The 11854-nt window shown below is 45.2% G+C and overlaps 1 protein-coding gene across 1 annotated transcript; it reads left to right on the plus strand.

Annotated features, from left to right (window-relative positions):
- The first annotated feature begins 767 nt into the window (after nucleotides 1-767).
- LOC118284726 (sorting nexin-18) lies at nucleotides 768-10872 on the plus strand. Its single transcript, XM_035607720.2, has 4 exons — nucleotides 768-2501; nucleotides 2941-3234; nucleotides 4313-4695; nucleotides 8433-10872. Exons 1-4 carry the CDS (start codon nucleotides 1735-1737, stop codon nucleotides 8657-8659), a joined length of 1671 nt encoding a protein of 556 aa, XP_035463613.1. The 5' UTR covers nucleotides 768-1734; the 3' UTR covers nucleotides 8660-10872.
- The last annotated feature ends 982 nt before the right edge of the window (nucleotides 10873-11854 follow it).

The raw sequence follows: 11854 nt of genomic DNA on the forward strand, positions 1-11854 counted from the left end.
TGTTTGTCTCACCGCTGTGTGAGGCAACACTGACCTCTGGTGGCCACTGTTATATTATGTTATATTACATTGTATTATATTATATTATATTATATTATAGTATAGTATATTATATTATGTTATGTTATGTTATGTTATGTTATGCTATGTTATGTTATGTTATGTTATATTATATTATATTATAGTATAGTATACTATATTATATTATATTGTATAGTATTATATTTCATTACATTAAGTTATATTATATTAAATTATGTTATGTTATTTGATTTGATTTGATTTGATTTGATTTGATTCTATTCTATTCTGTTTTATTTAATTTTATACATCTATATTTAATATCAGAAACAGAAATGTTGAAATTGTTGATCCAAGGGGGACATTGGGTTTTTCTACAGTTGCTCCAACCAAGAATAGAAATACATACAGACCTGCAATTTTAATGAATAGAAATGTAAAATAATATGAGAGGAGTGTGTCAAAAAAAAGCATATAAAAATAAGTGCAACATTGTAGGCTTTATATTAGTCTCAATGCGAAGAGGTGGGCTCGAACCTTTTATTTTGAAAAGCACAGCGCAAGTATGACCGATAGGACACAATAGCCAATCAGAAGCAAGGGTGAGCTGAAGGCCCTCCCACCAATTGGAAATTAAATACTGAGTTGTTATTAGTTTTGTCGATAAAAACGAAAAATAAGAAATCAGGCACAATTTCTATTGTTGTTTTTTGGGGCCGAAAGTGGAAAAAAAAACAAAAAACGACCAGGTGTCTGTTTTCTGCTTGTGTCATCAGTCAACAAAAAGTAAACGGTTAATATGTCTAATTTTGGAGAGAGAAAAAAATAATATAAACTGTGTATTTGAATTACTTATTATAAATAGAGAATGTCCTTAATTCTGGATCTAGCGATTTATTTTTGTGGCACGTTCCCAGATTAACTTTCCACGACCCCTGAATAACAGGACGATGCTTTTAAAAGATGCTGTTAAACTCTTGGTCTCTAACAGTGAGTGGGGCTTTAAAGTGTGTCTCGTGTTATGCGGGGGGGTTGTTTTTTGTCCATGTATGAATTCAGTGACTTGACTGAACTTGCTCGAGGCTCCACCCTCCGTTAGTCAGCCAGTCCACTGCGTGTTAGGACCTGGTGCCTTTAACTAACGAGCATCTCGGGAAGAGGAGGAGAGAGAAGGAGAAGGGGGGGGGAAAGAAAAAGAAAGAAGGACTTTCACCCCCTCCTCCTCCCCCGGCTCCTATCTGGAGGAGTAACGCAGCCACAGTGGTCGTCGCAACTCCGTGCGCTTGGGACTTTTCACCCGGCATCTTCTCTTGAGGAGAGGAACGCATCCGGCAGAAAGGCAGACCTCCTCCTCCTCCTTCTCCTCCTCTGCATTTTCCGACCTGGAGTGAAGTCTGAGTGGAAACAAATGATATATGAACCCGCGCAGAGGAGCGGAGAGAGAGAGGAGGTGCGTGCCGGATACTGCTCTTGTTCTTTTACGCACGGATACGAGCCTGTTGGAGTTTGACAGTGGAGGAAAAACAACAGGCCAGTTATCAGTATTGACAATCTTGTTTACTTTTCTCTTTTTTTTTTGCTGCCGCTGCGTGATCTCAATCTGAGTTTGAGTTTCAACAGAGATCTTTAAAAAAAAAAAAAAAGAAGGAAGTTCTTGAGGCAACTTTGCAGTGGAAGAGCAGGACAAAGGGAAGGAAAAGGACCCTGGTAACCATGGCGTTGAAGGCCAGAGTGCTGTACGACTTCAGCTCTGAAAACCCAGGGGAGATCTCCATAACCGAGAGTGAGCTGGTGACCCTGTTCAGCGAGGAGGAGCTGGACGGCTGGCTGGAGGGGGAGAACAGCAGGGGGGAGGCGGGCCTCTTCCCCGCCTCCTATGTGGAGGTCATCAGGGACCACATCACCTCCAACACCAACAACAACGGCTTCTCCCCGTGCAAAACCAAAGCGCTGCCGCCGACCCAGACCTCCTTCACATCCTCTGACTCCCAGTCCCAGAGGGGTGGCAGCGGTGGGGGCAGCTTCCACACCAGCCAGGGCAGCGACGACGACTGGGACGACGACTGGGACGACCCCAGCTCCCCCGCCACCAGCGCCGCGCCTCAGGGTCTCGGCAGCTCGCCCCCCTTGTACCCGGTGACCACCTCCCTGCCGGCGCGGCGTAGCGGCTCCCAGCAGCACCAGCACCAGCAGCAGCAGGCCAAGAGCTCGGCCACGGTGGGCAGGAACCTGAACAGGTTCTCCACCTTCGTCAAGTCCGGCGGCGAGGCCTTCCTGCTCGGGGAGGCCTCGGCCTTCGTGAAGGACGGGGACAGGATCTGCGTGGTGATGGGAAAGCACGGGCCCGAGTGGCAGGAGGACCCCTACCCGTTCACGTGCACCATCGACGACCCCACCAAGCAGACCAAGTTCAAAGGCATGAAGAGCTACATGTCGTACGGCCTGACCCCCACGCACACAAACATACAAGTGAACCGCAGGTACATGCTCTCCTCCTCCTCCTCCTCCTCCTCCCCCTCCTCTCACTTGGGGCCTATTCACCAGATTCTATGACCCCCATACACTTCAAATGAATGTTTCCTTGGTTCCTCCTGTGGCCACAATTATTCCCACAAAATAGCTAAAACAGAGTTGACTGTGGCCCTTTGCCCGTCGGAGTCATCAGAAACCTCCCCTTTCCTCTCCAAGATTCTCTTGTCACCTTTCCCATTGTGTCCCTGTCAGTAGGTCTGTTTTTTCAAACTATTTTATGCTCTTTTACATTTGAGTTTTGACTCGACCCCGCTGGATCAAAAAGTTCTATTCCCCTCCTTCTCGCTACATCTACCTCACCTCCTATTCTAATTCCCACTTCCTCCGACCCTCCACGTCCTCCTCATCCTCCCGTTTTTGTCCCCCTCTTCCCCCGCCCCCCGGCAGGTACAAGCACTTCGACTGGCTGTACGCTCGGCTCGTGGAGCGCTTCCCGGTCATCTCGGTGCCCCGCCTGCCGGAGAAGCAGGCCACGGGACGCTTCGAGGAGGACTTCATCTCCAAGAGGAGGAAGGGTCTGATCTGGTGGATGAACCACATGACCAGCCACCCGGTGTTGGCGCGCTGCGACGTCTTCCAGCACTTCCTGACGTGCGGGGCGGACGAGAAGGCCTGGAAAATGGGCAAGAGGAAGGCGGAGAGGGACGATCTGGTCGGCGCCAACTTCTTCCTCACAATCAGGTAGGAGTCTGGGTCTTTGGTATCCTTTGTTTTTATTACAAACTCATAACATGTATCCACCAAGGTTAATGCCCTGTCTTGCCATGTTAAAGAAAGAGGGGAAAAGATTCCTGGATATGCCCATTCATCCAAAATGTAATAGTTTTTCCTTGGGTCATACCCCACCCCACCCCTGGAAACCAGTTCAGTTGTTTTTGGGCAATCCTGCAGACAGACAGAGAGAATTAAACCTCCTCCTCCTTGGCAGAGGTAATAAACTCAATTTGACAGATGTATACAGCTGTTTTTTTCTTCTTCATGGCTTTCATAGCCTGTAGCGTATCGGGTGACTGCTGCGGACGGCTGTGGGCTTCTGTGTGACACAGGCTACTGAAATTTCCAGCAGATGCCTTTCAGAAAATGTTTAATTAATCCAAAACACCAGGTTTTAATGTCAGGCACTTGTGATCCAAGAGCAAAGATATTTTCTTACAGTCACCTTTTCCACCAGCGTTCAACAGCCTACAACAAGCAGATAACTGTTGTGGGTATTAGAAAAAAAGTGTAGAGGCCAACGTCCACCACAATGGAGTAGAACAGCGCTGCTACAACAAATATTAGGTTTTTTTAACAATAAGGGCCGTTGTTCAGTCACCCTCTTAACTTATCACTCTCTTGGTTCTGTTGTTCCCACCAAGCACAATCGCTGGAGATTGTTAAAGTCAAACACTGGTTGAATGTGGCTGGTTGAGTAAACGAGCGAGCACCAAATAATAAATCACAGCTCGTCACAAGATGTTCCAAACATCGCAAATTAATGATGTGTTGTAAAGGGTGTAGAAATAAGTAATGATTTTAGTTCTTCAATTTCCTTGTTTCAGTGTTTTGTAAGCGAATGCCTTTCCTTGGGAGCGTCTGATTGTGAAAGAGAGATAACCAGAACAGCTGAATAAGCTTCTCCTGCTTGTTTGTGTGATAGAGATGATGTCATGTGTGAAAGGAAAAAAGAAAAAGAAAATCATGAAGGATTTTCAAAATAAGGCCACGAGGTCTAAAATGGCCGTCTTTTCCCCAAAAACACACTCTTTCTGCGTTTCAGCCCGCCCGCCGTGCCCCTGGACCTCCAGGAGGTGGAGAGCAAAGTCGAAGGCTTCAAGTCCTTCACCAAGAGGATGGACGAGAACACCGTCGTCGTGAACGCCACCATCAACGAGTTCGCCCGCAAGCAGATCACGGGCTTCAAGAAGGAGTACCAGAAGGTGGGACAGTCCTTCAAGCTCCTGGCGCAGGCGTTCGAGCTGGACCAGCAGGCGTACTCGGTGGGCCTGAACCGGGCCATCTCGTACACGGGCGAGACCTACGAGGCGATAGGAGAGTACTTCGCCGAGCAGCCGCGCCAGGACCTGGATCCCATCTCTGATCTGCTGGACCTCTACAGGGGACACCTGGACAATTTTCCGGACATCGTCCACGTACAGAAAGGTGAGATTGTGTGTGTGTGTGTGTGTGTGTGTGTGTGTGTGTGTGTGTGTGTGTGTGTGTGTGAGCCATACAAGATTTTAACCATTATTATAGCAGCAACTGCTGTTTTCCATGTAAAGGTGTAGTGGAAAAAATAAGTCACACTCCCTCTGGCTTCTCAGTTCTTTGTTTTGGAGCCAGTCCAGCGGTGTGTGTGCGCTTGTTGCTGCTTGATGTGCGTCTCTCCCAATGAAACCATTGGGCCTCCCCATGTTTTATACAAGGGAGATGTCCAGTCCGGTCCGGTCCGGTTTTGGTGCAAGATTCTGGTAAACTAGTGCGGCATCTAGGGGCAGATTAAATATCTTATGTGAAACCTGGGGGGAACGAAGAAATTGTGCAGTGTTCGGTGAAAGCAATGACAGAAGTGCGTTAAACCTCCAACATGCTTGCAAGAAATTGATCAGATGCAGGCCATAGCCTGCCAGCTGGTTGGGCGGATGGACGCTTCGGCATGAATCCAGCAAACGGTAATCTTTTGTGAAACAAGAGACTCACCGATTTCAGTATTTTATCTTGCATAAAAAAATTTGGTTCCAAAAGCCACCCAGCGCAAAAGCCGCCCTGTCTATTATCACAAGGCAGACAATAGACAAAGACCTAGATTCTGACTGTTTCCTAACCAAGGGCAACATCTGTTTTCATTTACCGAATTGCAACTGTCTATCTGGGTCGGTCGGAAAACCGAAAGCCCATGGCCAGTCCATTGTGGCACCCTGGATAATGTGAGAGCTTGTACTCGCTCGTTTGGAAAACACAGAAGCGAACGCACTCGCACAGACATGTACAAAAAGGACTCGCAGGGGAGTTAAGCTTGTTAGTTCGCTGCAGGTTGGGAGGAGGGAGTTGCTCCTGGCACGCAAAAGTCCTGACGTCTGCCAAACCTAGAGGCGCTGCTCCTATAGTCGGCTGAGCTCTGTTCTCCGGATACAATCGCAGCTCCGCACCGTGGAAACACTGCCTGAATCCCAATGGTCCCCGTGACGGACAGGGCTTCACCTACTTTCTGATTGACAAATAACACGTCGCCCAAACCATTGTCAAACAGACGATAACAAAAATGAATGAATACCGACTCCAAACCAAACGGATCTCAAGGGGAATTCGCGGTGATGTCACCAGTGTCGTCATTCTTGATAACAGCGTGGTTTTAATTTCAGGAAACTCGTTTCCTACTTGTGCTTCGTGAGAAAAAAAACTGGATCCTTCTTTTTTCGAAATAGATTGTACATATTGACAGATTGTATCCCAATTTTAAAAAGATCCTCACCAAATATTCTAATCATTTGTTTGCCTACCGTCCATCAAATTTCAAAGAACAAGTTGTCCTGTTACTTAATCAAAAAGACCAAAAGCATGTTGTAATTTACACGACTGGATGGTTGCAGATGCATCTATGAACTTAACGAATTATACAAAATGAATCATTGCTTCAACTGCGGTTGCGGGCTCAGAGATGACAGCACAGACTCTGAGTAATCCACGGCCGCTGCCGTCGTAGGCGTTTCTGCTGCAGTTACGCCCATGAACAGATCCCCCAAAAGCAAAAAAAAATCTGCCCTGCTGTCATCATAACCACCGTTTAAAGCGATGACGGCGGGTTCAGTCACCGTTTCCCTGACAGTTGATTTGACGAAGGGCCCCTCGGCTTTTATTGTCAGACTCAACAGCTCACAACAAAGGGAACTAGACTGCAGAGGTTTTACTCTGTCAAAGACTTTCTTCTTCATTCTTCTCTCAGCCGCTGTACATTCCACAAAGAATAAACCTATCTCATATGGGACAGAAAACATTCTCCAACAAGATCAAATCATTTGTAAAAAAAAAAAAAAAAGCATTGTAACGTTGCAGTGCACAATAGCTGCTGGCCACTTGAGGTGAACAGCTCTGTTGACCCAAATGTCCCTGTACAGTATTGTCCGTCTTTGCTGGTTCTGTCTGTGAGGTACATCTGATTTGAATGAGCACAGATTCCTGGGCCTCTTGCACTGCGTTGCCCTGGGACTGCAGGAATGCAAAATGGAGCCGTCTCAAGATTAGTTTCCCCTCCTCCTCTTTTCTTCTCCCTCTTTTCCTTCTTCCTCCTGGTGGTTGAAGAGAAAAGAGGAAGAAGTAAAGGGGAGGGGTGTGTGTGTGTGTGTGTGTGTGTGTGTGTGTGTGTGTGTGTGTGTGTGTGTGTGTGTGTGTGTGTGTGTGTGTGTGTGTGTGTGTGTGTGTGTGTGTGTGTGTGTGTGTGTGTGTGTGTGTGTGTGTGTGTGTGTGTGTGTGTGTGAGAGTGGGGTTCAGATGGCTGCAGAAGTTTCCCACAGGCCCACAGTACAAGAGTTCAGATTACAAGCTCCGTGATCGACTCGACAGTGAGGAGAGCGAAGTCCACGTTAATTTCCGTTCACTAGTGTGCTCTCGCCGGGATGGTGTGTGTTTTCCGATGTGTGTGTTTGTGTGAGAGACGGAGAGAGAGAAATCTCGGTCGACAAAGGTCAGGAACCAGACTACCAGCCAGCTCGTCATTTCCTCCGCATGCTGCAGGCGTCACAATGAGTGACTGTACTACTTCCCCACCGAAGTTTGATCACACTAAACTAGAGGGTGTGAGTCACAGACTCTTCAGAAAACCTGGGAAAAAAAAGCCTATGCAACAATCAGCTCATTTTGTAAAAATGTTCAAAAAGAGTGATGAGGTTTCTTAGTCAGGTTAAAGCTTAAAAACCTCCCTTTGCCCTTCTGTTTTCTATTTCCTTTATCAATTTATTTCCAAACACATGGCGTCACTTTACTGCACAATAAAATGAATACCAACTGCATTCTGCAGCCTTGATACGCGATTTTAAACCCTTCATAATTTAAGTTAAACTAAACAACAATTTATTTGTCAGAACTCAGGGAAAAAAAAACACAGATTAAATGACTGCATTGGTCAGCAGATTTGAGTTTCGTCTGGCTGTGCCAAGTTCCTCTGTGACCCACATACAAGCATGACTGTCACAGATGCTACTTCCACATCTGGACCAATTCTGGCGCGCGCGCGCGCGCGCACACACACACACACACACACACACACACACACACACACACACACACACACACACACACACACACACACACACACACACACACACTCACACAGTCTTCCTGGCTGTTGGCCAACACTGGCAGGATAACAGTTGGAATCAGTCCATATGTGGTGTGCTTGAGCCAGGCCCGGGCCGAGGGCCGAGGACCCAGGCGTATGTTGGGGCCAGAAGTTTCATTTTGCCGTCGGGGCAGAGTGCTTGTCCAATGACAGAGACGGTGCTGTCAAAATGTCTGCTGTGAAAAATGTTTGAACCTTAACCCCATACTGCCCCACGTCTTATTTCCGAAAGTTATATCTTAATGTTTAATCCTCGCAAAAACCTAAATGTGAAAAACACAACTTGAAGTTTTGGATTATTTCCCAATGTCCTTGAAATGTTTTTAAAACGGCAACATTCCTTAATATAATAACAATTTTACTCGTGTTTGATAAGTGTCGTTAATGCAAGGTTGGGTTTCAAGGCTCGGCTGTTTTAGTATTTCCCTCATCTCTTGAAGCTATTCTGAAGTAGTCGCCCACCGAAAGAGAACTTGTAAGGTTTTGGATCCTTGTACATTCTGCCACACATTCTCGGATCTCCTGCTTCTCTGTCCTTACTCCCCTCTTCCCTCGCCTCTTCCAGGTGCGCTCACCAAGGTGAAAGACTGTCCGAAGCAGGACGGCGACCTCCACGACCGCTGCAACATCATTTCCTGCGCCACGCTGGCGGAGATCCAGCACTTCCACCGCACGCGCGTACGGGACTTCCGCTCGCAGATGCAGCATCACCTCCGTCAGCAGATCGGCTTCTTCCAGAAGATCACGGCCAAGCTGGAAGATGCGCTCCAGCGATACGACGACGACGAGTAGGTGAACTTGGACTACAAAGGCCTTTTAGGATGTGTCGAGGAGGGGGGAGGGGCATGAAGAGGGAAGCAGGGCCGGGTTGATTGATGTGCTCGTCCTCCAGTAGTGGAGAACATTTTGCCGACCTTCGAGAGAGGAATCCTCTCAGACTTGTGTTGCCATGGACCCTGCGCCCGGTATGCGAGCGTTGGAAGAAGTACAGCACTCTGTAAAAAGAAAACAGAAAAATATATAGGCCACTGGGCTGTGGAATGACAACTTCTTGTATTATCTGGACAGCTCTGATGAATGTACCAGTGACATGGATTTTACTGAGGCACATCTTGCAGCTCAGCGGGACTGCGGAGATATCAAAAACAGCTGCTCTCGCTGGGACAGGGCTGCCTCTCATTTCCCCGGTTTGAGGGTCATGTGATCTCTCCACGCCTCCCCTTGCCTTACCATTTCATATGAAAAACCCTCCGACCTGGGAACACACACGGCAACCCAACACAAAGATACGTATGCGTATGAAAATCCCTAAATTGTTTTAAAATGGATCCTTGATGAGTAAAAGACTGGTCTCGATCACTTCATCTCGATCTGTACATGTCCACATTGTTTCTACTTGAATTACCTGCTCAGTATTGTTTTGATGGGACAAGACAGTGTCCAAGTGATTGTTTTGTGAGAACGGAAAGAGGCAAAGTGGGAATATTCTACTCCGCTGATTCGATTTAGTAGTTGGATTTTTCCTTACAGCTTGAAATTTGAACGACGTACAGTATGATGTCTAACATCTTCGTTTTCAACCCCCGTGTTGTTCTGTACTACTTTGTGCCTTGACTGACCTACAACAACGTTGGGCTACGTTCAGGCTGGTTTTAGTTTGTCCTGACTTGCTGCCTGCTTGTTTTGAGAAGCAGCTCCACAGTTATCTTTTCTTTTCTTTCTGAAACCATCTGTCTTTCTGCTTTTCCCCTCAGTCCTGGGAGGTCAGAGGTCAGGCGGCTCAGGCCACAGATGCTTTCTGGCTTGGAAATAATCAGACTTTTTTTTTTTTATGTGATCATCGTAGTCCATCTCAAATTCTTCTGGGGACATTTTGTATGAAAAATAAGACAATCAATGGGCGTCTTGCTTTGAGCGCCTTCATGTCAGTGTCACTGAGGTGGATCAGTCGCACTTATTGCTCTATAGTCTACCACAGCGCCTTTTTTGATTTGCCCACTCTGGGCCAACTAGTGAGATTTATTTCTGTCTTCATATAGTAACTTTAAGTTTGGTGTCCCTACTTTATATACCAGCCTGCTGCTTCCAAAATATTCTTCATTTTAAACCAACCAGTTACCAATACCAGCTCACACAACAGTTTGTTGTGAGTCCCCAGTTGATTGCAATATTTTAATGGAAAGGATACCGCTGTTCAGCTTTTACAATAAAAGCTATGAAGCTCGTGAATACTTTCAACACACAACATCCTGTAAGCTGACTTAATGAGCAACTCCTTAATAAAGTGAGCAGATGAGCCTTTATCAAACAGCCGTAGGGAAGTTTTATGATCTGGTAAATGAGCTGATATGCTCCCAAAAGAAATTGGGGAAAAATTGATATAACTAGAGACCATCTTGTTATGGGATCACACCTGCCGAGATGCCCGTCAACATGTTTTTTCAAAATTCATTTTTTTTAATGAAAAGTTTCATAACTGTGTCTAACGCTGCTGGGATAAAATCTGCCCACGGGGCCGAGAGACATATTAACGACTGCCAAAGTACTCTGCTACAGTAGGTGTCTCCAGGACCAACACACACACACACACACACACACACAGATTCACAAAGTGAAAATTTAACCAGCGACGATGTTGCAGCTGTTAATAAACTGAATGCATAAGCACTATATCTAGTGCTGTCAGTTTTTACGCTCATATTGTAATTCTGCATTATCAATATTTCAATTTCGGGGTGTGACTTGACAGTCCTATCCTGGTAGTCTACTTTAAATGTTTATAATAGGGTGAACCACCGGCTTTTTTTTTGCTTTTTGTTTTCCAGAAACACATCGTTGACGACAATGAAAATGCTTTGTAAGTTAACACTTTTAATGTAACACAATGGGACAACATTTCCGTATGAAATACAGTAAATACACGCGTAATGTGTTTCAGTCATTTATTTCCCCCGTGAGCTTATTGTTGACTGTTTTCCTGAAATATAACTTATAGTTTCACTTAACCTGTTTTTGTGTTTTTAATTTAGTCTTCTGATAGGTTGTTATATATTGCCTATATTCCAGTATATTCTTTTTAATTATTTATTTTTTTGGCAGTCACATGTAAATGCCATAAACACTGTTCATCAAAATAAGAGGAAAGCCCATGTCCCGATTAGGAATCATCCTGATCTGGCTTACAATGCAAAAACAGGTTTTAGAAGGTCGTCATTACATTTGACAATCCCCCCATCGGAATTTGACGTAGTTTTTAACATATTTTAATAGTATTCTGCGTGTTGTCCTCCCGAAGAGAAGCAGGTCACCACTTGTTTTTCCTGTGGAGGCAGCAGCGGTCCGATCCCCTGATATCTGACACCAGCGTTCACAGACTGCAGATCAGGTTACTGCAGCCGCAGGCCGTCCATTATTTAGATATGCCTCTTTTTCCTCTCCCCTTTTTTTTCGTTTTCTTCTCCACTTTGTTACAGTGATCATTTTAAGATCACGTAGTAGTTGTTTGATTAAACCAGATAATCAGGGATCATGTATGTACCATTTGCTGCAAGTGCTGTGGTGCAATATATATATATGTATATATATATATATATATATATATATATATATATATTAGGGAACATGGTTTGACTTAAAATGACATTTTAATTCTACTCTCTATTCCTAGTTCGATTGTATTTATTTGTTTGTATGAGCCAAACACACGTCTTTAAGATTTTTTTTTATTAAAAATATTTTTTTACGAGTGCAGGTATGGAAAGGGTCGAAATTAAAAAATATGCTGTAGTCAATCCAGAACTGAGAATATGTCTTTACAGCTCACTATGAATTCTTTAATACTGTACGAACTATATCAGAAACTTAGACAAAAGAAATGGGAACATGCAGAAAAGTGAATGGCATGTGCACGAGGGTTAAATGTTATAAACTAAAGTTGGGACTTGAAAGCATACAGTACATTGGAAGTACATGGAAGTAACAGATGTC

The sequence above is a fragment of the Scophthalmus maximus genome, chromosome 20 (assembly GCF_022379125.1).
Source record: "Scophthalmus maximus strain ysfricsl-2021 chromosome 20, ASM2237912v1, whole genome shotgun sequence".
In the NCBI taxonomy this organism is placed as follows: domain Eukaryota; kingdom Metazoa; phylum Chordata; class Actinopteri; order Pleuronectiformes; family Scophthalmidae; genus Scophthalmus; species Scophthalmus maximus.

Coding starts and splice junctions, on each gene's coding strand:
- LOC118284726 (XM_035607720.2), top strand. CDS start 1,735: ATGGCGTTGAAGGCCAGAGTGCTGTACGACTTCAGCTCTGAAAACCCA. Junction 3,235..4,312: donor AACTTCTTCCTCACAATCAG/GTAGGAGTCTGG, acceptor TCTGCGTTTCAG/CCCGCCCGCCGTGCCCCTGG. Junction 4,696..8,432: donor CATCGTCCACGTACAGAAAG/GTGAGATTGTGT, acceptor CGCCTCTTCCAG/GTGCGCTCACCAAGGTGAAA.